At 29.3% G+C, this 27,342-nt stretch overlaps 6 protein-coding genes across 14 annotated transcripts in view; 3 read left to right on the top strand and 3 right to left on the bottom strand.

Moving 5' to 3' along the window:
* Positions 1 to 6,252, bottom strand: part of LOC124429981 (myelin regulatory factor-like protein) — a 40,772-nt gene extending 34,520 nt beyond the window's left edge. Inside the window, exon 1 of one of the 3 annotated variants that reach the window (XM_046975945.1) lies at positions 5,467 to 6,252. In XM_046975945.1, coding sequence (XP_046831901.1) covers positions 5,467 to 5,515 — 49 coding nt within the window. In that variant the 5' untranslated portion in view covers positions 5,516 to 6,252. The remainder of the gene's footprint in view (positions 1 to 5,466) is intronic. The other 2 variants (XM_046975946.1, XM_046975947.1) reach the window with 2 other exon arrangements.
* A 401-nt stretch (positions 6,253 to 6,653) lies between these two features.
* On the top strand, positions 6,654 to 9,165 carry LOC124430102 (U3 small nucleolar RNA-associated protein 15 homolog). Of its 3 annotated transcripts, XM_046976213.1 has the most exons (6): positions 6,654 to 6,758; positions 7,014 to 7,163; positions 7,305 to 7,887; positions 7,955 to 8,175; positions 8,280 to 8,715; positions 8,803 to 9,165. In XM_046976213.1, exons 2-6 carry the CDS (start codon positions 7,074 to 7,076, stop codon positions 9,036 to 9,038), a joined length of 1,566 nt encoding a protein of 521 aa, XP_046832169.1. In that variant the 5' UTR covers positions 6,654 to 6,758; positions 7,014 to 7,073; the 3' UTR covers positions 9,039 to 9,165. The 3 variants fall into 3 exon arrangements, with proteins under 3 accessions (XP_046832169.1, XP_046832171.1, XP_046832168.1); XM_046976215.1 differs by lacking the exon at positions 7,014 to 7,163 and having other exon boundaries at positions 6,681 to 6,758; positions 7,573 to 7,887; XM_046976212.1 differs by lacking the exon at positions 6,654 to 6,758 and having other exon boundaries at positions 6,893 to 7,163.
* Positions 9,122 to 10,738, bottom strand: LOC124430103 (dynein regulatory complex protein 9). Its single transcript, XM_046976216.1, has 3 exons — positions 9,942 to 10,738; positions 9,595 to 9,802; positions 9,122 to 9,518 (listed from the first exon to the last, which is right to left on the bottom strand). Exons 1-3 carry the CDS (start codon positions 10,726 to 10,728, stop codon positions 9,395 to 9,397), a joined length of 1,119 nt encoding a protein of 372 aa, XP_046832172.1. The 5' UTR covers positions 10,729 to 10,738; the 3' UTR covers positions 9,122 to 9,394.
* On the bottom strand, positions 10,657 to 11,714 carry LOC124430104 (tubulin-specific chaperone A). The gene is made up of 2 exons (XM_046976217.1): positions 11,387 to 11,714; positions 10,657 to 11,176 (listed from the first exon to the last, which is right to left on the bottom strand). The coding sequence occupies exons 1-2, from the start codon at positions 11,514 to 11,516 to the stop codon at positions 10,950 to 10,952; spliced, it is 357 nt and encodes a 118-aa protein (XP_046832173.1). The 5' UTR covers positions 11,517 to 11,714; the 3' UTR covers positions 10,657 to 10,949.
* Positions 11,715 to 12,182: 468 nt separating this feature from the next.
* On the top strand, positions 12,183 to 16,650 carry LOC124430156. Its single transcript, XM_046976344.1, has 2 exons — positions 12,183 to 12,374; positions 13,962 to 16,650. Exons 1-2 carry the CDS (start codon positions 12,298 to 12,300, stop codon positions 15,403 to 15,405), a joined length of 1,521 nt encoding a protein of 506 aa, XP_046832300.1. The 5' UTR covers positions 12,183 to 12,297; the 3' UTR covers positions 15,406 to 16,650.
* A 520-nt stretch (positions 16,651 to 17,170) lies between these two features.
* LOC124430155 (GRAM domain-containing protein 2B-like) overlaps positions 17,171 to 27,342 on the top strand; it is a 45,189-nt gene continuing 35,017 nt past the window's right edge. The window contains exons 1-3 of one of the 5 annotated variants that reach the window (XM_046976341.1): positions 17,171 to 17,957; positions 19,898 to 20,104; positions 26,354 to 26,663. In XM_046976341.1, the coding sequence (XP_046832297.1) occupies positions 19,990 to 20,104; positions 26,354 to 26,663 (425 nt within the window). In that variant the 5' untranslated portion in view covers positions 17,171 to 17,957; positions 19,898 to 19,989. Of the gene's footprint in view, positions 18,096 to 19,502; positions 20,105 to 25,403; positions 25,557 to 26,353; positions 26,664 to 27,342 lie in introns of those variants that run through there. The other 4 variants (XM_046976340.1, XM_046976342.1, XM_046976339.1 and 1 more) reach the window with 4 other exon arrangements.

Raw genomic sequence — 27,342 nt, 5'->3', positions numbered from 1 at the left:
GTAAAGAAATTTTCATTTAATTACATATGATTCTACGATATTGTAAATAAAATTAGAATGTTTCTTTGAATGAAAAATAAATAAATATATGTCTTACCCATTGTATATGTATTTATATAGAAATAATATATCTTATTACTAATTTCTAATACTTTCATAGACATCATCGATTTCTCATTTTTCCACTCGTAAATTCTATGCCAATAATTTTCATACAAAATTTCTAATCGAATCAATTTATCTAACATATAGTTTTATTTTACACGTACCTAACTATATATATATATATATATATATATATATATATATATATATATATATTGTTTTTTATAAAAATAATATTATAACACGTATAATCCATACGATACTTTTTTATCATTATAAATTTCATGCTAATAATTATCACGATAACAATTAAAATTAAGAAAAAAAAGATGTTATAAGATCTTGATCGTTCATTTTGCATATAAATATAAATTAAGTTAATTCATTGGATTTCTTGGACGTTCATAATTTGTTTGTTTTCATCGTCATCATCATTATCATCCTTGTCGTCGTCGTCGTCGTCGTCGTTGTCATCGTCATCAATGGTTCTAGGATGATCGGTGGCGAACCGCAATATACCGGGCCTGCGTTGCTAATAAACTATTAACAAGGGGGACATGTTTTCCTGCATTGAGTCGAAGCCCACAGGCACACTCTGCTACTTTAAAAGCTTATCCGCCTTTCTGCGAACTCGTTAATTCTTGATAGTTTATTATAAAAAAAAAAAGAAAAAAAAAAAGAAGAAGAAAAAAGAAAAAAAGAATGAAACGACCCTCACAATCCCGGTTTATTTGCAGCGAGGAAAAATCGCATAAAAAGAAGAAAAGAAGAAAAGAAAAAGAAAAAGATCACTTCGAAGTGAAAGAAAAGAAAAAACTTGGAAATAGGAAAAGAAAAAGAAAAAAACAAAAATAATGACAGCATATGGGGGAAGTTGCTTTTTTTTTTATATGTTTTTCGTTTACCATTAGCGGATTAAAAAAAAAAGTAAATAAATAAATCAAATAAAATACGAAAAAAAAAAAAAAAGAAAAAAAACGAAAAATATTTCAAATCAAAGAAATAAAGTCATACATACTTATGTGACTTTAAGTAAACGTGTAAATAAAATTTGTAATCGATCATCGATCAGACATATATCTCTTAAGAATAATGGTCAACCATGTATATGATGATCATTTTTTTAAACGAACTTTTCTTCCGGCAAATTTTCCATTGCAAATTCGATTGTAACAATTCCGTTGTGCGATACATTACGATTTAAATGATTTTTATTTTTTTTTTTTTTTTTTACTCTTCTAAACTATTTCATTGATTACTCATGAAGAAAGAAAGAAAAAAAGAGAGAGAGAAAGAAAGATAGATAGATAGAAAGATATAAAAGAAATATAAAGAGACGAATGAGCAATGAGCATGCAGCGTGTCGAACCGTAAATAATTTCGTGTAAACGTAAAAGAACGTTCTCTAAGTTACTTTCACTACCGGAGGAACGGTATATAATCCGGGAAAACCAGAATTGAAATTGCCATAGTTAGAAACGAATGATCCCTCTAATTCTAAGAATATACCGACAAGATGATACTTGTTTATTTCATTAGATATGGATTTCATTGACACAAATTACATACATACGTACATATATCTATATATATATATATATATATATATATATATATATATATATATATATATATATATATGTATATATACGTTTGTATGTATATAATCCAAAAACTCAAATCTAAATGATGAACTTCATACTGATAATCCATGACCCAAATCACATGGACATTATAACTATGTTAGATTTTAATTCTAATGCGGGCTAATTACATTCAATATGATTCATTATATATGTAATCGTTATGTTTTTTATTTGATATTTTTTTCGACGATTCCAACGAGAGATCGTTTTTCTTCTTCTTCTTCTTCTTTTTTTTCTTCTTTTTTTTTCTTTTTTTTTTTTTTTATTCTTTTTGTTGTTGTTATTGTTCTTGTTCTTTTTTTCTTTCTTTTCATAATTTGTTCGAACTTGAAAACGTTAGATTCGTCTAATTATTTTTTTCTTTTCTTTTATATTCGAGATAGAATAGAAAGATCAATATTCTTCATGGATCATTACGTTTCATTTGAAATTTCTAGACATTAGACTTCGAACAATTTCTTTTTGTTTTTCTCTTTTATCTATCCGATTGCTTACTTTTAATTTTTTTTTAATTTTTTTTTTTTTTTTTTTTTCCCTTAAATTTGATCGAACGGAAAGACGAATATTCTTCGTGAATCATTATAGACTACTTTTTTTTTTCTCATTTTTATTAATTCCTAAAGTTGCCTGCAAATGTTAGATGTCTCTGTTTAAATTTTATTACTCACTTCCAATCGATATTAATTTAATGTAATTTTAAAAAATTTGTATTTTTAATAATTTCGTTTGAATTCGATAGTAAAATAGGAGGAACTTCCGGAACTCTCGCAATATATATATATATATATATATATATATATATATATATATATATATAGACATAAAGTATGTAAGCACTACTATATACCAAGAGCAACGTCGACTGCTTTCTACCATGGTATATCCGATTCGAGAAAATTCCGTTCTCCAGGTCGATCGTGACGTATCCGCGAGAGAACGTCGCGAAGCAAATATCTTTCAATTGGAGAGATGTGCTTTTTTATTATTATTATCTTTTTTTTATTTTTATTTTTATTATTGTTATTTTTTTTTGTTTTTTTTTTTTAATTTCAAACCTTTCAAATAAGTCATATACGCATACGCAATAGAGAAGAATGAGACAAACTTTTTTTCTTCTTCTCCTTTTTGTTTCTTTTTTTTATCTTTTTCTTTTTCTTTTTCTCTTTTTCACCTCGAACGCGCGATGACAATTATCGTATCTTGACTCGATTAAAAATATATATTACGTGTCAATTTATAACTGCAAAACATTCATTATATTTTGCTTTATTAATAAACATTAATAATACGCGTGACTTATGTTCAATAACTTTATTCGTTTTATTTTCAATGATTTGTGCATAAATATGTTTGCATTCTCAATGAGAAATATTATGAATGTATAAGGAAAGAATTGGAGAAAATGTTTTTTTTCTTTTCCTTCTTCTTTTTTTTTCATTTTTTGTCTTTTGTTTTTGTTTTTAAAATTTTCTAGAACATAATCTTCTAAAACATGCGCAGTTAAATCACACAAGCTAATACAGGATAGAGCAAAAGTTTTTTAAATAATATTTGATGATCAATCTCAAATGTTTTTTCGAGGCTTGTAATGTAGCCTATACCTCTTTTTTTTTTTTTGTTACAATCTGAAAAAGCAAAATCAGCTTTGAAAGGTCTGGAAGAAGAATTAATTGATAATCGATTCTTAAAATTATCAATGAACTTTTGATCTATCCTATATATCATATATTTTCATTCTTTAATTTGTTACTTTATATACGAAGGTTTATTTTTTTTTTTAATTTCATATTACTTTAAGTATGATTACTTATAAATAGTATACATCAACAGTATACATAAACAGTACATATTGTACAAATAATTTCGTACATAAATATATTATACCATTGTATAAAATAATTGCAATATATGTATATATAATATTATAACAATCGAATTATATTATATAATTTTTGTATAGACATAAAGAAAAATTAGATTACAGTGTAAATAAATTTTATGATATATATATATAGATTATCGATATGATATGTGATCATTTCACGATCTATAGATCTTCTTCTTCTTCTTCTCATTTACGGTAAAAAAAAAAGAAAAAAAAAAAGGAAAAAAAAAAGATAAACCTCTCCAAAAAAAGGCCGACCGTCGTCGATTCGCGAAAATAATTGCGAAGGATGTTGCTTGTTGGCAAAAAAAAAGAAAAGAAAGAGAGAGGGAGAGAGAAAAGAAATGCAAAAAGAAAGAAAATGAAAAAAAAAGAAATTAAAAAATTAAAGAAGAGAAATGAAAAAGAAGACGCACGCATTCGGTATCCATGGTGCGTTTTAAGGTCAACGTACGAAGCAACCAAGTAAGTACAACCTCTCTGTTCATTCTCTTTCTCTTTTTTTTTCTTCTTGTTTTTTTTTTTTTTTCAAACGGCAAGAAGAAATAATAGATAGATAGGGGAAGAGAGAGAAAGAGAAAAAGACAGAGAGAGAGAGAGAGAGAGAGAGAGGGAGAGAGAGAAGAACATGAGAAAGGTAAAGAATAGGTATGTGCTTTATAGAAACGATCGACAATGTCGCGATTCGAAGATGACGTTCTCGCGATTCTCTCCTTGAACGTTCAACGATCCTTCTCTCCTTTTCTCTCTATCTCTCTCTCTCTCTCTCTCTCTCTCTCTCTCTCTCTCTGACTCTTTCGCATTTTTCGCGGACGAACGCTTTTTCTCGCCTTTACATTTTCTTCGCACGCGAGGCCGTATAAAAACGTGTCGACGATGTATCGTTGGCCACGTAACTGGAACGGAAAACAAATATGTGTTCCAATATATATATATATATATATATATATATATATATATATATTTTTTTTTTTTCTTCTTCTTCTTCTAATTTTTTCTTTTTTTCCTTTTCTTTTTTTTCATCTATTTTTCTATTACTCTTCTTTTTCCTTCCCCTTTTCCGAACGAATAATCTCATAAGAATATAGAATTCTATCGAAGACGGAGAAGAAAATGAAAGAAAGAATGAAAAAAAGAAAAAGGGACAAGTCTAACTTTCACGTTATGGTGAATAAGAGAGAAAGAGAGAGAGAGAGGGAGAGGGAGAGAGAGAGAGAGAGAGAGAGAGAGAGAGAGAGAGAGAGAGAGAGAGAGAGAGACATCAATGCATTGACACTATTAATAATAATAATAATAGTAATAATAATAATAATAATAATAATAATAATAATAATAATAATAATAATAATAATAATAATAATAATAATAATAATAAACAAATTGAACGTGAATTACTTTCGACAAAATTTCTAAAAGATATCGAAAGAAAGAAGAAGAAAGAAAAAAAGGCGTATGAGTGGATGGGTGATTGTTGGGGGTGGGAGGGGCGCGGGGATTAAGGGAAAGAAGAAGATCCAGCAAAGTGATCTAACCAAAAAAGATCTAGCAAAGTGATCTCTAACAAAAGATCTATCTAGTTAAAGAGAGGAGAAGCGGTAAAACGACTTGTTAATTCACAACGAATCTATTCTACCACCTATATCTATATGTCCATTTGTACATGTATATCTATTTATGTGTATATATATATATATATATATATGTATATATGTATGTATGTATATATGGTTACGTATATATACGTAGAGGTATACATACGCCACTCCTAAATCGAGATCGTAGCAAGGAAAGAGAAAATGCAATAATGAGTAAGAGAAAGAGAGTACTCACCTAGAATCGCCTGGAGGGTCTGCTCGTCCCCGTCCCCGATGACATCCATACCTCCGTTAGTGATCGGAGCCCAGCGCTCTTCCGGGCCCGATCAACGGGCCCCATTTTGTCTCGGAGCTCGCTCGCTCGACCCAATGACGTCCCGCATATTAGACGTTCTCTTTCTTCCTTTTCTTTCTTTCTTTCTTTCGTTCTTTCTTCTTTTCTCTCTTTCTCTCTCTCTCTCTCTCTCTCTCTCTTTCTCTCTCTCTTTCTCTCTTTCTATCCTTCGCGATTCTATTATTTATTTTTTTTTTCTTTTTAAAAACCACAAAACTTATTTTCTTATTCCTCTCTTTCTATCTATATCTCTGTTACTCTTTGTTTGGGTTATCCTTTTCACACCTCTCTTTCTCTCTCTCTCTCTCTCTCTCTCTCTCGTTCGCTCTCTCTTTCTCTCTCTCTTTTTCTCTTCTTTTCACTTTGTCTCCTTTTAATATATATACGACACGATGATATTAACGACGATTATTTAAAACACGAATTTCTTATGCACGTTTATCAATTGGCGAACATTAAAACGCAGAATAATACGAAGAAGGGCAAGGATGAGGTCAATGGAAAATAGGAAGAAGACACGAATGAGACATCGCGTAGAAAAGCACAAGCGACCTCGCTCTAACTACTCTGCTCTCGTGAAACACCGTACGCGACTCGCGCGTAATCTTCGAGACGCGGAGAACTAAACTACTCTTTCTCTCTCTTTCTTTCTCTCTCGTTCTCTCTTTCTGCATAGAGAGTTTCATGGCCCGACGACGGAGGACATGAGCGCGCGGGCGCGCGAATCGTTATGCATCGGCGCCACGGAAATCGTTGTCACGTGATCACACCAGTTCTATTCAAATAATAGCCCGCCAAATCTGTTTTATTTGTTAATAAATCGATTGGGTTTTATTCGTTTCGAAAGAATTAAAATGTTTTCTACGAGTTCGAATATTCGATAGAAAATTTTTATTTTAATGTACGTTCGATATTAGGATTAATGTTTGTGTCGATCGATTGCGATTGATCGATTAATGATAAAATAATAATTGTTTCGATCGTATTCTTCTTCAATTTGCCACCGGTAGATGGCACATCTGGACTATTCCGAAGGCGCGATCGGTAAATCGAAATCTTTATCAACATTTCTTAGAACCTTGTATGTCGGAAATATTATTATTATCCTTAGTATTATAATGGTTTACGCTTTATAATGGTTTGGCCTTGTATAATATCAACACGTTCTTTTAATTACCATCGACGATTACGGAGTTAGTTTCTTTTTTTTTGTATTTAGACGCATAAACATCTCTCTTTCTAATCGAAAAAATATATAAATTAATACTTTCGATAATTGTTCAATTATTTAAACAGTATATAAAGTACACGGTATAAAATAAATTAATATTTAAACAATAGTATATATTAATTTAAACATTTTACCGTGTATCTATCATTCTCTATATTATCAATAACTTAATATTTTGACATTGGTAGTTATGTATATTTATTCATCATTTGTGTAGGATAATTATCTCTCTCGTAAGTCTGTAAATATATAACATTTGAAAAATATTTCGTGCACGATGGCGTCTTTTAAAAAAACAAATTCAAAGATATTTATGAGGGCGGGACCTGAAATAACACCGGATAATATTTATTGGAAAAAATATACGGTATGAGTTTATATAACCTATATAATAACGTTTGTTTAACTCATCTTTTCTATCATAGAAAGGTGGTATAAACATAACCTATAAATCAATATCTTAATTTGATATTTTTATTATTACAAATATGTTTCATTTATTTTATAGGCACCTGTATTAGTGAAAGAATTTGGCCCTATTGATTATATCGATTTTTCACCTGTAGAGCCACATTATTTTGCTGTCACTTGTTCTGTTAGAGTACAAATTTACAATCCGATAACTAAATTAGTTACAAAGAATTTCAGTAGATTCAAAGAAGCTGCCTATGGTGGTTCCTTTCGTAGAGATGGCAAATTATTATGTGCTGGAGGAGAAGAATCTTTTATACGATTATTCGACGTTAGCACAAAAAATCTTTTACGTCTTTTCTCAGGCCATAAAGCCGCCGTACATAGAACATTTTTCACGGCAGACAATCTTCACATAACATCATTTTCTGACGATAAAACTGTAGCACTATGGGATATAGGAACCGAAAAGCAAATAATTACTTTTAATGAACATACCGATTATATCAGAGGTGGAGCAGTAAGTCCTGTATCTTCTGACATAGTATTATCAGGAGGCTATGATAAATTAATAAATATGTACGATACTAGGACAAACAAAAAAATTTTTACCGTAAATCATGAAGCACCCGTAGAAAGTGTTCTCTTTCTACCTTCTGGAGGAATATTTTTATCGGCAGGTACGTTCATATAAGATATTGTTTTTAAGGATATATACATAAATTAATTTTGTTTAATACGGATTAGGTGGAACAGATGTGAAAGTATGGGATGCACTTGCCGGAGGTAGATTATTGGCAAAACTTTCACAACATCACAAAACAGTGACATGTTTAAAAATAACTTCCAATGGTCATAGAATATTATCTGGTTCATTAGATAGACATATTAAAATCTATGATTCAGGAACATATAAAACTGTTCACACATTGGATTATTCTAATTCAGTTCTAAGCATGGGAATTAGTGTAAATAAATATTTACTATTATGATTATAAAAAAAAAAAAAAAAAAAAAAAAAAATTATTTCAGATCATCTTTGATTATTCTATTGAATTATTTTCAACTATAGGCAAACGATGAAACTATAGTGGCTGGTATGGTGGATGGTTTGATTTCGGTGCAAAGAAAAGAGGAAGATATTAAGGATACTAAAGTTCAACGTAAAAAAATGTCATATAAAAATGCAGGTGAAAATACTTATATATCGAGCGTCGATACTCTAGTGCAAGAAGAAGTTAAAGAAACAATGAGTAAACACGACACTTGGTTGAGAAAATTTCAATATTCCAAAGCATTAGATTCTGTTATGTTACCTTATATAATTAATAAAACTCCACATGTGGCAGTTGCATTATTACAAGAACTTAATAAAAGGCAAGGTCTTAGACAAGCCCTTGCAGGAAGAGATGGAAAATCTCTTGCTAATATTATAAAGTTTTTAATTAGATACATAGGTAATGTTCGCTTTGGACGAGTATTATTACATGTGGCTAATGTTTTAATGGGTTAGTTAATATATATATATTGTAATTTTATTTTACATATATAAATATACCATGAAATTATATTTTCTTCATTATTTAATATTATAGATGTTTATGAAGATAATTTAGATGGACTTGCAGCAGAACCACGAAACATGTTCAATCTTTTAGCAAATAAATTACAAGAAGAAGAGGATTTAATTGTATCATTGGCACAATTACAAGGTACACTTCAAATTATATTATCCGGTGCGGAAGCACAACATATAACAACGACTAAAGATAATCAAACTTTAGAGCCCTCAAGTGCTGCACAAAAAAATCTAGTATTTAGTATAGCTTAAACATCGGAATACTATCAATTTATTATTGTAACATATTAATGTACATATATATATATATATATATGTGTGTGTGTGTATATATATAATTTTCCATACAAACTTTAATAAAAAATTATTACATATCGTATACCGGGAAACATTATTATTAGACAATAGATTTTTACTACAATGTATCAACCATGGCACTAAAAAATGTATGCTAAAAAGATCCAAAAATTATCTTATTTAAATTAGAAAAATGTTTTTAACGATTACACAAATAATCCTTTTCTTTAAATCTTAATATATAATAAATTTTTAATTAATTTATTTTTATAATCAATTTTTATACGCCAAAAATATACTAATAAATCATTTTAAGATATATCATTTTTAAGATATTTTTGCCATGCAGCAGATCGTGGTGTTTTAGGTATTATCCAACCAATTGGAATTTGCGATGAGCCAACATCAAAATTGATATATTTATCCCAAGCAGTTCTATAACATAAAAATGTTGTTAATAGATAAGTAATATTTTTTATTATAACAATTACTTTTTGTTGATGTCACTTACCGAATCATAACAAGATTAGCAATATCTGTTTGAACTTGATCCGGCATTAAAATTTTTCTTCCAAATAATACATTTTGCCATTCATCTAAAACATTCCTTTTTTGTTTCTCTATTAATTTCTCATTATCTGTCTTTAGCATTAACTTTAAGCCTTGCTCTTCGATGGAATATTCTCTATCTAATCCAGACCACTGTTCTGACAATTTATCTATAAATATTAAATAATTAAAAAATTTTTTTTATTTGGATAGCATATATATATATATATATATATATATATATATATATATATGTATGTATGTATGTATGTATGTATGTATATGTATATGTTATAAAAAATTAATTACCAATAATGTTATTGAAGACCTCATTCGCTGCCGTAGATATCGTTTCTCCTCTCGCTTTGGCAATATTAATTTTTACGTTTCGTAGATTTTTTAATTCTTGTAAAATTAATAAATACTTTTTAGCATCATTTCGTTTATTTCGTACATCCGATAATATCATATCGGCATCTTTGCGTAAATTTTCATCTTGCTTTTCTTTTTCTATTACTGCCTGTTCTCGCTTAAGCCATGAATCTGCTTCTGCATGTAATCTAGCTCTTCTTTCCATTCTATGTGATTTTTCAACTTTCCAATTTTGCCTTTTAACGTGTTCCCTTAATCTTTTCTTTCTACGTTTTTCCACGTCTTTTTTTAATTGATTGAAAAAAGTCTTGTTTTTAAATTTTCCAATTATTTCAAGTATTTGATTTTTTAATGTAGCACACATTTCAATTTTTTCTTTCCATTCTTCTATCGGTAAATCTATATTGCATTGAAGTTCCGCACAAATGGTCTCTATTTTTTTATTTAATTTGAAAATCATAATTAAAGAATTTCTAGCTTCACCAATTTTTGAAGGCCTTTTAAAACTTTTTATATCTATTATATTCGAACTTTCTTCTGTTTCTTTAAGAAAATTTTCAATTTGCTCTTGATCCTCTTGCCTTTTTTTAATCGAAACATTCAATATTCCATCGGTGGAATTAACATTACACGGATTCCAATTAGGCGGATATAAATTTTGTTGAAAGTTTACATTGTAATTTAAGCTATACATGGATTCGTTATAATTTGTTGGATAATACATTATTGAAATGAAAACCGTTATTTATATTAGCAAAATCTATGTGAAAATTCTTGATTGTTAAATGCAATTCTTTATAATCAATAAATATAAAATCTAAAGAAATATCTTATTTCTATCTTAGCCTTAATAATTAACAGAAATGCGGATTGCTTTTTAAAGTTAATAATACATAAAAATAATTAATTGCGTAGAAAAGATTTAACTTGGACATTAATCTTCGTCTAACACATTTCCAAAATTTCTCCTTCTTTAGGGAGTTGAGCTTCGGCTTCTTGCAATACTTTTTCCGCTTCTATATAATCCTCAGCTTCTTTTAAATCCTGTTCCGTATCCAAAATACCCTTTAATTCTTCGAAAGCTTTTACAAGACGACGTTGACAGTCCGGTACCATCATAAGAGATTCTTGTAAAACTTCCTCTTGTTTCTTAATATCATATCCATCCTTGTCTATAAATTTAGAGATGACGTAATAATTTAAAGAAAAAAAAAAAAAAAAAAAAAACGATCTAATGAATTAATTTCTTAATAAATTAATTATTTAACGATGTTTTATGATAGGCAACGTTGTTTAAATAAAATTAAAAGTATCGTCGTTCCAATTAAATATAATTATTTCAAATTTGAGCTTTTCGTTATCTCATTGAAATATTTTCTCACCCTGTTCTTTTAATTGCTGTATTCTTTGACGTTGTTGGGCCGCTTCTTTTTCGTAAGTAACTTTTTCTTTAGCAAGACGTTTTACTACTCCGGTCTTAATTTTTAAAGTTCGTATACGCGGATCAGACATTTCGTGTATCAATTTAGTTAACAATTGTATCTTGTAATTATTTTTTTTTTTTCTTATCTCTATCTTTTTATAACAAACAGTCCAATTATTACCTTTTAAGGTAAGATGATTGAATAGAAACGAAGCGGTACGTGAAACTGTTAGGTTTATAGGTTAGGTAAACTTCGCAGTTGCAGAGTGCGTTCAAATATAACCATTGCAGTAAGGCCATAAGACCATATATTACGAAAATTTAATACAAACGTTAAATCCAAAATTTCTATTTCATAATAAAACGAATTTTAACGAGAAACAAATTTTAACGAGAAACGTTTATGCGAGAAAAATTATATTAATATAAAGAAATAGAAAAAAAAAAAAAATTACATATCCATAAGAACGATTTACCTTACGATACAAACCTAATTAAATATCAATATTATTAAAATTAATTTATGCTCATTTGATTTAAAAAAAAAAATAATTATGATTCACTTACATATATATATATATATATATATAAATTAATTATATATACAAATTTAATATATATTTACGTTCGATCAGATTTAATTTTTACCGCCATTTAATATTCACAGTAGACCGTATATAAGTTTCTCTTAGAGGGGGCAGCACCGTATTCATTCACGAAAACGACGAGAAAAGTTGAATATCTATTTTATTTCGATAATACGTGAAAGAAACACGAAGGATAATTGTACGTTGCTTCACGCTCATCTCGCGTTCGAAACTCGTTGAGAGATGTAACGGAGAGAGAAGTGTCAGTGGCATTCGATATACAATGCAAGAAGATATATTTCCAGCCGCAGAGAAAATCCTTTCCGATATCGAGAACATCCTGAAAAAGGATTCCTCTGTGTGAGTATATTCCTTTTTCATACATATTCTACACTCGTAATCGTGAGGGCGGTGTCTTTAGAAAATATAATCGAGATTAAAACATTGAGGAGATTCTTTTTCGTGATGAGAAATTCCGTCTTTTTCCCTTTAAAAAGAAAAAAACAAAAAGGAAGAAACTTTATCAATAGAAAAAAAAAAAAAAAAAAAAAAAGGAATAAAAAAGAGGGGAAAGGGTTTTAGTATCGACCTTGATAACAACGCTCATTAGGGCTAAGATTTCGTATTTTTCTTTTCATTGTTTATTTATTATTTGCATTTTTAATTCTATTATTTTTTCTTTTCTCTCCGTTTATTTTTTTTCTTGCTGTCTCTTTCTCTCTCTCTCTCTTTCTTTCGCTCTCCCTCTCCCCTCTGTTTCTCTCTCTTTCTCTCTCTCACACACACTCTCAATCACACTGTCTTTTATCTACGTATGTATCTGACATTATCTCATTCTTCCATTCTTTCGTATATACAAACCGTTCGATCGATTTCAATTTCCACGAAACGAAACGAAGGGAGTACCCTAATAGTTCCCATACTTCGAGAAACACATGCCTGCTATTTGCATAAAAAATTGTGACAATGATAATAAACAGTTTTATGCTATTTCCAATAATGATTGATTATATACATCATTTCTTTGGCGCCATAATATTTCCCTCTCCCAATATTCCTCCCCTTCTTTTCTTCTCTCTCTCTCTCTCTGTTTTTTCTTCCTTTTTTTTCTTTTATCATTTTTCTTTTTTGATCTTAACGATCTTGATAGTAGTAATGATTTCCATAAAGAGGTTTTTTTTTTTTTTTTTTTTTTTTTTTTTTTTTTTTTTTTTTTTTTTTTTGAAAGAGAGAGATGAAGGTACATAATTATGATAGAAAATATATATATGTATGGGAACATGCATATATATAGTGTGTGAAAGAATGATTACCCCTTAAGATATAAAATTGGAGACATTAATATTTTTTTTTTTTTTTTTTTTTTGAGGGGGTGAGGAAGGATAGAGGAGGGAATAATTACCATGTATGAAAACATGTTTTTTTTACCTCAGGTTAAATATAATATATCATATGCGTATGTTATATGTATATATATATAATGTTTTTCCTAGGTTTCTCTCTCTCTCTCTCTCTCTCTCTCTCTCTCTTTCTCTTTCTCTCTTTCTCTCTTTCTTTCTCTCTCTTTCATGTTCTATAAGCTTTACGGCCAAGGTCGTTCGTTCATTCGTTCATAGTGTGTGTGTGTATGTACCAGTTCCGTATATACTAGTTTTCGACGCAGTTAATATTGATCAATGAAATAATTATTATTTCATCGAGTTTGAAGAAAAATAATCTCCTCTCGTGTTGATCGATTTAGCACAAGGGGTGGGTGGGGAGGGTGAGGGAGGGAGGTGAAAGAAATGAAAAGGAGAAAAAAGAAAAGGTCGAATTTATATAAAGTACGTACGTATCTGTCGTTATTTATTTTTAACCTTGACACGTAGCCCTTCATCGATCCATTCATTTAACATGTTTTCTAACGTGTGTTTTTTTTTTGTTTTTTTTTTTTTTTGTTTTTTTTAGAAAGACATTTGAGATTATACCTGCCGAGGACAACGAGAACAAGTCGCCGGTATTTCATCAGGAAGAATGTTTGGGTTTAGCCTCTTGGTGCGTGCAACCACTTTATTGCTACGTACATCGTCGTTTGTTTGAACACCGTCGAAATAAACATAGACGAGAGGATCCAAGCAACGTTGCTAGATGGCTATTAGGTGCGTTGCTGTTAAATCCAGACGTATCGACGTTTTGGAATATGAGAAGAGAATTGGTCAAAAATTACAAATTGGACGTTACCGAGGAATTAGATTTCACACGATTGGTATTATATAAAAAGGCAAAATGTTTTGAAGCATTTGCGTATCGCCGTTGGTTATTACCATATTTATTAGACAGCGAAGGAAAAAATTATGATCCTGTACCAACGGAATCGCCTTTGTGCATTGAAATGGACATTACTAGTACATGCGCCGATAGATACGCAACTAATTATCATGCCTTCAGTCATCGTAGATACGTTATGGCACTTAAGGAATATCGCGGATATACTCATCCTAATTTCGATAGCGAATGGAAAAGTACTTTAACATGGTGCCGATCAAATGTATCCGATTATAGCGGCTTTTGTTACCGACAATATCTTTTGGAGAAGTGCCTGCTCGAGACCGACACAAGTACCAAGAGTAATATCTTCAAATGTATTAAAATCAATGAATATCGATTACGTTCGCAATTGGTAATGGATTACGTTGCCGATTTGGTTCATGTTAATTCTGATGACAATAATTCTCAAAATAATGAAACTAACGAAGATTTGACGTTGGCCGAACACGGTCCTACGCTTCGTACTCTTGATCTACTTCATGGTAAAAGACGATCCAGTATTACCAGCAACAACATCATCGCCAGTAACAACAATAGTTGTAATAACACCAGCACCAGTACCAGCCATAGCACCAGTCACAGCAGCAGTAGCAGTACTACTACTATTATTACTACTACTACTACTAATACTACTACTACTACTACTACTACTACTACTACTACTACTACTACTACTACCTCGCAACTCAAACCCTGGCAAATATGTTTTCAAGCTTTGTCCTATTGGGTAGAGGAATGTAGGATCAATGAAGACTTGATTAGATTGTACGACGATCACGAAACTCTTTGGTATCAACGTAGATATCTCGCTCATATTCTAATACGCCTCATCGAATCCTACAAAAAATATTCCTATTATAAGTCTGAAATAATCGTTGATCCTCGTCATCGTATCATACCAAATGAATATAGTAACGTCGATGAAATGACCGATGACAAAAGTAAAATCAAGGCTCCTCTCGTTGAAGCTTTCTTAAATCGTACCCGTGACATCGTTGAGTTAGCCATGAAACGTGACACCCACGAGAAACTCATTGTCGACAAATTCCTAAGATATCTGAACGACGTTGGTCTTAAGCTTTGAATTATCTTTCGCCTATCCTATATTATTTTCTTCATAATCACTTTGAGAGATTTATTCATTACAGTTTTCAAAAAAAAAAAAAAAAAAAAAGAAAAAAGGAGAAAAAAAAACAAAAAAAAACAGTTATTATAGATTTTGAAATTATCTACAGAGATTATTAGAGATATATGCAAATATTTATTATAAGAAATATTTTTTATTTTTTCTTTCTTTTGTAACTAATTTTCTCTATCTCTATCTCTATCTCTTTGATAATAAGATTATAAAAGATATCTCCTTTTCTATTGTAAAAAAATGATATGGTTTTACATAAAGGATTCGATGCTGTCGATCAAATGATTAACAAATATAAAAATAATATATATATATGCACGCGACTCATAACGCGTCAAATTATATTATTCTATTCGAAGGAATATTCGAGCATAGTCGTGCAACAACTATGGCAATAATATTTTCTCTTTCTATTTCTTTTTTTTTTTTTATTTTATTTTATTTTATTTTATTTTATTTTTTTTCCTCATAGTATTCTCACAGAAAATAATAATATATTATAATAATAACAATAATAATCATCATCGTTTATCACGATGCTATGATTCTCTTTTCACTGTGTGTGTATATAACTTTCGTTTTGATAATTTAATATTAATCTGATAGATCAATATATCACTGAATCAAGATTTTTCATTACAAACTTAGATTTGTGTATATATATATATATATATATATATATATATATACACACACATTTTATTATTATTTTTTTTTAATCAAACTATAATAGCACGTTTAAAAAATTGTATCAATTCAATTTGAAATAGGGGCCTGACCAAACACTTATTCAATTTACATTCGAATTGTCTATAATAATACAATAATACACGAATCACTTTTATTCGTTCATTCATAGAAAATAATATCATTAAATGATCATCGCATGATCATTACATACCTATACAGATACATACATGCATACATACATGCACATACAAACGTTATAAAAGTATTTAAGTAAGGAAGATTTTCTCTTCGACTAAATATCGTTAATATCAAATGATTAATTAATCGAATTCGCATGTAATCTGTCAGATAAAGAAGAATGATATAATAGTTCTGTTTACAAAAAAAAAAAAAGAAAAAAAAAAGAAAAAAAATGAAATAAGAGAAGGCAGATTAACGTATGGGATTGATTGTACCGTACGATTACAGGGAAAGTTTAATAATAATAATAATAATATTGTATGTGTATAGTCAATACCCTGATATGGAAAGTGATAAAAGAGATTAGTTTTTTAAAAAGATTTTATATATATATATATATATATATATATATATATATATATATATATATATATAAATTTTATTTTTAATACTTATACTGTCGTATAAGTATCACGAAAGGTATTCTATCTTGAAAAAAAAATTTGTTATAATTTTGAGAGAAATACTTTCAAAAGTAATCTCGATGCGTACTTCATATGTATATATATATATATATATATATATATATATATATATATGGTTAAAAATAATTGATATGACAATGAATTGTTCACAGAAATGTACATACAATGTTTTAAATATTATCTTCGTTATTTTTATTTGCGTACATAATTTTCTTTATTTATCATTCTTATCTTCATAAGTTTCTTTTTTTCTTTTTTTTTTGTGATTTTTATTATCCCGAATATTTTGAGAAAAGGGATAATTAAAAGCGGTGAATATATTTAATTTTTTTCAAATAATGTTTTATAGACATTTTAATTTCTTCTTAACTCTTTTTTCCGTTTTCTTTTTCTTTTTATTTTTGTAATTTTTTGTAATTTTTTTCTCATATATGAATCCAAAGATACGAAATTATCAACGGAATGAGTTTCAAATTTTTTAAATAATTGCAGATACTACTGTTCTTTTTTAATTATACGACAATAGATTATATCTACTACTAAGTTATATTTAATCGTATACGTGTACTAAGTAGTTTTTCTTTTCTCTCTCTCTCTCTCTCTCTTTCTCTCTCTCTCTCTCTCTCTCTCTCTCTCTCTCTCTCTCTGCGTGTGTGTATATGTGCGTGTGTAGTATGTGTATAGTAAATATATGTATTTTCTAATCATGACGTGGCTAAGGTAAGGTCCCGTCTCTTTGGCACAGAAGGAAAAACGAAAATAAACTACTTGCATACTGGCGAAGACTTTTGACGCTAGCAAGTCGTCGTCATCATCAGTCTAACGCGAACTATCGTTTAGTAAAGTTCAACAATTACATTAAACTTATCACGTGGATTTTCTAATATCGTCGTTCATATAAATATTTAACAAAAAAAAAAACGATTTATATATATATATATTTATTTATTTATTTATTTATTCATTTATATATTTATTTGTTTCTGTTTCTTCTTTTTTTCGTTTTTTTTTTTTTTTTCTTTGATTTATCGTACATTTAAAAATGTCGAAGGATCATACGAAAATTACAATGTGGACGACGAAGTATAGTAATTATTGGTCAATGATAGAAAGGAAGTTAATAATAAATAAGACTAGGAAAACGTGAGATTAGAAATATAGTTGAGAGTATTTTTTCAAAGAAAATAGCTTTGTGTGTGTGTGTGTGTGCGTGTGTATGCGCGTATGCCTGTACTTTAATAATAATGTTTCTATGGAAATCAAACTGGAAATTTCTATGACGTATGTAATATTTTTTTTCGTTTCTTTTTACTTTTTTTTTCCTTTGTTTTCTTTTTTTCTTGTTGACTCTTTCTCATTGTCTCTAATGTAATCATTGAATGAATGAAAAGAACGGTTTCGTATTTCTATCTTAATTATAATTGTGACGTAATCTTTTACTGTATTGTCAGGCTTATATCTCTCTTTCTCACACTCTGTATCTTATTTATTACTATTCCAATATTATACTTTGTTGGTTAATTATTTAATGTTGAATAACGACTCGTTATTAAGTAATAGTAAATCGTCAAATTATTTCTAAATATTTTCTAATCGATTTGTATTTATTGTAACGTAGACATTTCTAACGTTTAATTAATTAATCTAGTATGCTTGATTGATTAATTAATAGTTTAAAGATTAATTGTGAGTCGTTATTAAGTTATAGAAAATCTTCAAATTATTTCTGAACATTTTTTTAATCATCGTAATATAAATTCTCGAGTAAAATTAAAACGTTATCTCTATCTCGATTTTTCTCAATCGGTTAGATTCAATTAAGTAGTTGATTTCGTAGAATTATTTCGCATAACAAGTATTATCTCGTCGAGTTAAAAAAGATCGGAATCTATATTGAATTACGTCAAATGAAGTATCACCCGGTATAAAAAGAACACACACATACTACGCAATTCAAGTGAAACACCGTCATTTTATTTTTTGAAAACGAGACGAATTAATTGTGAAAACGAAATGAATCAAAAGAAAAAGAGAAAAATCAAGAATCGAACGATTGAATTGATGAAGAATTTTTAATGCTAATTTTAATCTCATTTAAGATAAACGAACGATATATAAAATTAAAAAAAAAAAAAAAACAGTAACAAATTGAAAAATTCATTGAATAATTTAACATCTAATTTGACTAGTATGGTAAGTAAGAGATTGTTCAAGCTGACGAGGGCGATAGTCTCGGGAGTTTCGCGCCAAAAGTTATTTCGCAGTTGCGTCGTAATGGTCACGCGTAAAATTTGATTTGCGATCAAATTTTCTCTCTCTCTCTCTCTCTCTCTCTCTCTTTTTCTCTCCCTCGTTAAAGTACTTGGTATAATAAAGTAGATAAAAAAATATCTTCGATCGAGAAAAAGGATCAGGTGGAGAAGAAAATTTTCGATATATTAGTTAAGAAAAAGAAAGAAAAGTAATTGAAAAATGTTAGAAAAGATTTTTCATCCCAATGAACGAGCACGAAAAGAGAGAGAGAGAGAGAGAGAGAGAAAGAGAAGGAAGAAGATACGTACGGAAAATATGTGTACATATGTACGATAATTGGTGTTTGTTTGCTGTGTCAACGAAACGACTGTGGTCGGAAATGGTCGAGAAATGCAAGGACGTTATTGAAGAGAGAAGGTTAGAGATAGAGATAGAAAGATAGAGAGAGAAAGAGAGAGAGAACATATTACTTCGTAATACGGCATTGACGACGGATTACGAAGGGAATTCGTTGTTTCTCGATAGGCCGGGCACACGTGACCATTTACTCTCAGTTTCATTGGTGAATCTGTTCGATTATGTATCAGAGAGAGAGAGAGAGAGAGAGAGAGAGAGAGAGAGAGTGCATAAGAAGAAGAAGGGACATGTGTAATGTACTTTCAACGGTCGATAGAGAGAGAGAAAGAGAGCAAGAGAGAAAGAGAGAGAGAAAGAGAGAGAGAGAGAGAGAGAAAGGCATCCTCAGAAATTTCTACCTGTGTGTTTAGTTGGCCGGCGGGTCGTAAGCCGATCTCTTTCATATATCGTTATTTCATTTTCCTTTATTTTAGTGAAACGCATATCCACGTTTAAATATCATTCAATAATAATAATAAAAAAGAAAAAAGAAAAATAACAATAATAATAAAAGAAAAGAAAAATTATGGCATTGGCAGAGGGTGAAACTAACGGCGAAATCAACAATACCAATGGTGGTAGCAATCTTCGACGTGGTAGCAGTTTACGATTACCTCCTGCAGCATCTGTCGGTAGTACAGGTAAGATATATTACATACATATTATATACTTATGTATTAATCGTTTCCTCTATATATATATGTATATATATATAGAGAAAGAGAGAGAGAGAGAGAGAGAGATGTGTATATACGTTAGTCCACTCTTTTCCTTTTTTCGTTTTTATATATATGCCCTTTAACCTTTCAAACATTGATTATCGAAACATTTTTCGTACAAAAAATGGCGGGAAATCGTACGTCCGTTTAAAAGTGTATTATTCTTTTTATTCTTTTTATTCTTTTTATTCTTTTTTTCTGCTTTATTTTTTCTTTTTCTTTTTCTTTTTCTTTTTTTTTTCTTTTCTTTTCTTTTTTTTTTTATTTTTTTCGTACAATAATATCTCACGTCATTTTACACAAGACACTATGTAATAAGTAGATATTTACGCGATTTTGTGATATCATATCTAAATATAGTTGTTTTCTTCATTTCTTCTTCCTTTTTGTTTTATTATAAATGTCAATCAATCAATATTTTAAATCACACAGTACGTATCGTATTTATATTGTATCGTATAATATACCTTCGATGCAATCAGTTATCCTTTTTTGCATACTTTTTATCTTAAACTTTTGCAATCATACGTACAAATGTTTCTATATACAATTATTATATCTTTCTTCTTATTTTTCTTTCTATCTTTTTTTCTTTTTCTTTAATACTTATACCCTTTCTCTTTCTCTTTTTTAATCTCTCCTATTTTCTCTCTCTCTCTCTCTTTCTTTTTGTCATTAAATTAGACAATTTCTTGGGATGTTCGTTATGCCAGTGCACGATAACCTTGAAGCTCAGCAATTATGCCTAATGGACGATTATGCTAGCGTGATTATCTCTCTCGCTCTCTCTCTCTCTCTCTCTCTCTCTCTCTCCTCTCTTTCTCTCTCCCTCTCTCTCTCTCGTTTATGAATTAGCGATAAATTAATCTCGTTTATAATCTCTCGTTTTATTACTTTTTTTTTTCTTTTTTTTTTTTTTTTTTTTTTATAACGAATCATATTTAAGAAATTATGTTAAAAATTTTTTAAGAATATTTTTTATTGTATTGCGAAGAGGAGGACAAGGATAAGGATAAGGATAAGGAGGAGGAGAAGGAGGTCAGGATAGGACGTACGATTTTTTAATTCTTTTTTGTTCTTTTTTCTTTCCTTTTTTTTGTTTGTTTTGTTATTATTATTATTATTTCTTCTTTCTTTTGATAACTTGAAACTTCAAGAAGATTCGAATCCAAAAGACATTCCACTTAACTGAATGGGAAGTGGTTCTTGAATTTTTCATGAATCACGTGTTTGATAGTTTCTCAGAAAAGAGGTTTGACCTCGTTCCATCACGTTAACGGAAATCCGAAATACGAAAGAAAAAGGACGATCGAATTTCCGTAATAATACAAAATTCTTATGCCGTATATATATATATATATATATATATATATATATATATATATATATATGCATATATGTGCATATGTATGTAATTTCATTCCATGTACATAATTGCAAATGACATTTCAATGAGTCAGAGTCTTGGATTGGTTAATTGCCCTGGTTCTAGTATGAATGTATAAATTTCTTAATTATTTTTATTTTTTTTTTTTTTTTTATATCGAATCTTTCATACGCCTAGTATACATATAGTATGTTTTATTTACTTTGAAATATAATAGAATATACTTTTATCGAAGTGATATCGATAATAATTAATATAGAAGTAAGGACGAATATAAACATTTCTCGATTATATTTTTTTTATATTGAATATTTTCTACATCAACAAATTATATATTGGTTTAGAGTATATATAAATATATTAAATAGAATATATAAGGGACTTTTATATATATATATATATATATATATATATATATATATATATATATGTATATTTCATTGGAATAAAAATCGAATATTGAAGAAAACATCAAATATTCAAATTATTTCCTATCGTATATTTTATATAATACATGAGAATGTGAATGACGTATCGATTAAAAATAAATCGTATAGTATCTTTGATCGAGAATTAAACGTTCTTCTATCTTGGCATTCGTAAAGTTTTGATGACACATAAAAACACTCGAGGAGTTTTGAATTGCATCCAATTTACTTATATGTAGTAGATACACTTAAGTACATTACAGACGAATCACAGACATTTGCTATTAATTTCAAAGAAATAATTTACGATAGCAAACCTTTGAGAAAGAGAGAGAGAGAGAGAGAGAGAGAGAGAGAGAGAGAGAGAGAATCGTGTTATCCTATAAACGTAAAATCAAATATGATTTTCCTTGAATATATTTATTTCAAAATGATCGACTAAGATTTAAGGAAGAAAATGAAGGAATGATTTTATCTCTTTTTTTTCGATCGAATCAAAAAATGATCTATCCATTTTTCTCTCTTTCTCATTAATTCGAGAATGAATAATAGATAAGAGATTGCACATTACAATGATCTATTGTACATGATTATCGGTGAACTTTAAATCTATGTAATTTAATCTTTTTTTTTTATCTATAATACATTCACACACACACACACACACACACACACACACACACACACGCACGCACGCACGCACGCACGCACACATACGTGTTACTATCATACGTGTTAAAACAAAAATGTATATGTCTCTTTCGATATAAATAGAAAATATTTTATCTAAGATTTGAACTAACATTTTTCCAAACATCTAATCGTCGACTCTTTCATTCTATTTTTTTTTCTTTTTTTTTTTTTTATCAGTTAAGCATATGTATTCTAATTGCTTTAATCGTATTCAAAATAGCCTCACAATTATAGAGTTTTTTGTTTTCAATTATAGAAATGCAAATGTTTCTGATTTTATCAAAACTAAAAAAAAAAAAGCGAAATAAAAAATATTACTATTTATATACCAAGATGATAATTCGATTTTTAACTATTATTAGAAATTATATTAGATTGTCAATATTAAAAATAAATAGATCGTGAAAGAAAATTTTCAATTTGATTTGTATATACATGTACGTACGTACGTATGTATGTATCTGATATATTATCCATATTATCCATATTTGTACTAATTTTAAAGGTAACTATTAATAGTTATTTAAGTACGTTTTAGTCGTCTTTTGAAGTTCAAACGGTTAGACTATTTTACAAAAAGAGAGAAAGAGAAAGGAGAGAGAGAGAAAGAGAGAGAGAGAGAGTTTATTTTTATATGTATGTGTGTGTATCGTGTATACATTAGGTGTATATATATATATATATATATATATATATATATATATATACGTAGTTCCTTGCAAATTAGCTTGACACGAACAGAACGTATCTGGCTTGGTCTTAACGATTACACAACCTAACTACCTAACTTAATTTCAAGCAAGAACGTATTTCAAATATAAACGAATACCAATGCAAAAACTCACACGTATAAAGATGATATATAAATATACATCGATATCTATGGGATAGTTGGAAAGTTTCTAGATCGATAGATCGATCGATCGATTGAAAGTTCCTAGGTGTTAAAAAAAAAAAGGAAATCAATTAGACTCTTATCGGAGATTTGCTAAGCTAATTTTCTTTCCTTTTCTTTTCTTTTCTTTTCTTTTCTTTTTTTCTTATTTTGTTTTTATTTTCAAATTGTAAAACTACAAGCTCAATTAATATCAATCCCTGGCGAAAAATGTAATATTGATATTTTTTTAAATCGTTAAAAAAATTTTCGTTCCCACCTAGGAATTTTTGGCGAGAAACCTGTAAATAGATTTTATATAGGAAAAGAAAACACATTCGTTTTCGTCGTACGTAACGTTCGAACGTAACGATACGAAACTAAAGTTTCATCGGCTTTATTAATAACAAACTTTTCTTAAATAGAATCGCCTTCTTACAAACATCAGGAAATAGATTCGAACTTGTGATCTTCTTCGCAACAAAAAAAAAAAAAAAAAAAAAAAAAAAAAAAAAAAAAAAAAAGAAAAAAAAAAGAAAAAAAAACAGGCCACACATGTGGGAACGCTTAACGACTAACTGTACGTTAAAATAACAAACGTTCAACGTTCATTAGAATTAATATATCAAGAATAGTCGTCGTCATCGTCATTATCGTCGTCGTCGTCGTCGTCGTCGTCGTCGTCTTTATCGTCGTCGTTGTCGTCGTTGTCGTCATCGTAATCATTTTGATCCGAGCGACAAAATTTTTTCTCGAATTTTTTTCTTCCGTTTTTTCTTTTTGTTTTTTAATCTTAATTATTATCCCGTATGAAAAAATTTATAATTAATACCAAATATAACATAATAAAAATGTATAATATAATATTTTACGTGATAATTAATATACGTTTGATATAATTATTTTCTATATAAAATAGATATATGGATAAACATAAATTTGTTAGAAATTAAAACGATCCAATTACAATGCCGACACTATATAAATATAATTTCATTGATTACATTGATAAGATCAATTTTTCTTGCATTATCGGATTATAATGAGAAAAAAAAACAAAAAAAAAAGTACACACACACACACATATACACATAAATTTTGTATCGTATAAACAAATAAATATAAAGAAAACATTAATAAACTTCGAAATATCAATTGATGCGTGTACGATACAACTAAGCCAAATATACATTCACGTATCATAATTCGTGGAAACCATGAACGGCTCTCTTCGATTATTTCAGAGAAGTATTCTGAAAACGGGAGGAAGATCATTTCGGAGAAAAATACAGGGTGGGTCAAAACGTTCTTAGAATTTTTTTATAATTTGATAATAAAAAATTAACTCGGCAAAGCCGCCGCAAAATAGCCCAATTGATTTTGAAAAATGACCTTTGGCTCTAACCTTACGATTTACTTTGTACTTTGTAGAAACGTGTTGTTGGAGATACATACTAATGAATCGTGTTCGATAGTAACGTAGGACGTATATATATATATATAAATGCACACATACTACACACACACACATGTACCTATATGTATAGGATATTTAGGAAGGCGTGCCGCACGAATTCACCGAGAGAAATGCGGCATTTCTCGAGTAAGATGCGCGTGAGCTTGCCAAAAACGTGATGCATGCCGTTGTGATAGAACGATGGTGTATGTATGGCCTCGAGTTTAGTGTCAGTTAGTCCGTCGTACCAACGACGGTCACACGAGTTCGTTCGAGTTCGAGCATTGACTTTGACCGGTTTAAAGGAAAGAAGAAGAAGAAAAAAAAAAAAAAAAGAAAAAAAAAAGCGATAAACTAATTCATTTTTTTGATATCTTTTCTTTCTTTCTTTTTTTTTTTTTCTTTTCGTCGTCCAATTAATGTCTAAATAAAAATTTCCAATCGTCAAATGATAAATACGAATTGAGAGTACGAGGATTATAATAAAGTTATTAAAGATCGGGATTGTATGGCTCTTAGAATCTATCAGATTCAAGGTAAGCTAGGAAAGCAACTATAATGTAGTATTATTCATTAGTATTGGTAAATACGAAACCAAAGACAATCACTCGATCGATCGTTCGTTCGTTCGTTCGTTCATTCGTTCGTTCGTTCGTTCGTTCGTTCGTTCGTTCGTTCGTTCGTTCGTAACTCGTTCACGTAATGCAGATAATAATACGAAAAATACGTGATGATATACTACGCTTTATGTTCTGATGTAACATACACATATTAGGTTTTAAACGAATTAAAAAGTATTGGTAGTCGTATCTTCTTTTCTTTTTTTTTTTTTTCCTTTTCTACGTCAGAGACAAAGATCTACGACTATATTTAATACCTTGGAAAAAACTAATCTCAATGTGTTAAGTTAAAGCAAAATAAAGTTAAGTGAATTAAAGTAAATTAAAGAAAGGATCATAGAGTATTATTTATGGGACAACTTATAGGAAGATTAAGTAATGAGTGATGGTGATTTTCTTTTATGTAAAAAAAAAAAAAAAAAAAAAAAAAGAAGAGAATCGTTTCACTTCTGTTGAATTTTGTTGTTCCCATTGTCGTCCCTTTATTTCCATTTATTTATTTATTTAATTATTTATTTCTTTCTTTTTTCATTTTACTTTTCATCGAAACATAATGGAAAAAAAAAAAGATAAAAACGAGAGTGTACGAGTAATATACATACATAATGTATATATGTAATACATAATGAAGTATATATGTATTATAGTTGATCGTGGGTCCATTGACCTGGGAAGTTGGTTTAATGTTATCAAACAGGCGCGAATCGTTTCAGAGAACGAGTTGGGCACGCAGTTACGTCGAGGGGGTTCCCTGAGGATCCCACGAACAAGAACAGAGGATAGAAGGACGTTGGTAGTTGATAGTGCGAGTTCGTTGCGAGTACCACGCGACAAAAGATTATCGTCTTCTACACCTTCGACTAATTCATCATCATCGTCCTCGGAAGTTAACGGAAGGAACGGAGGATGCGAGAGACCGATACGACCCGCCAGGCGTTCAGCTTCAACATTGGATCAACCAGCACCCGAATATCTTGCCCGAAATCTTCTTCAATTAGGATGTCCTGTTATTTCTATGCCTACGTAAGTTTTTTTTTTCTTTTTCTTTTCTTTTCTTTTTTTCTTTCTTTTTCCTTTTCTTCTTCTTCTTTTTCTTTTTCTTCCTCTTTTCTCTACATTTAATTTCTTTATTATAAATATTTCGTATCCATCTGATCTTTCGTTTTTTTTTCTATTTCGCTTTTATGATACTCCGAAGAACAAAATTTTTATCCCTATGCTGTACCTAAGTCTATTCTCCCTCTTTTTTTTTTTTCTTCACATATATTTCGAATTTATCTCATCTTCCTTTAATTTTTCATTTTGATTCTCCTTCTAAAAAAAAAAAGAAAATTGTTATCCCTACGCAAGTCTTCTCTCTCTCTCTCTCTCTCTCTCTCTCTTTCTCATTGTATATTTTTTTTTCATCATACATATTTCGCTTTTATCTCACTTTCTCTAACTTTTTCATTTTGTTTTTATGATTCTTCGGGAGGGGGGGGGAGGGGAAAGAGAGGAAACTATTATCTCTATGTCTACATAAATTTATTTTTGCCCTTCATTCGTCGCTTTATTTTTTATTATGGCTATTTAGATTTATTTTGCAATTTTTCATTTTGATTTTACAATTATGATAATGAAATTGTATAATTGTCTAATGTGATAATTATAGCAAACTATACATCCAAATAGTTTTGGATTAAGAGTTTCAAAAAAGTGTAAA

This window comes from Vespa crabro, chromosome 17, assembly GCF_910589235.1.
Source record: "Vespa crabro chromosome 17, iyVesCrab1.2, whole genome shotgun sequence".
Taxonomy (NCBI): Eukaryota; Metazoa; Arthropoda; class Insecta; order Hymenoptera; family Vespidae; genus Vespa; species Vespa crabro.
Note: the sequence above shows the minus strand (reverse complement) of the source record. Positions and strands in the feature narration are given on the sequence as shown.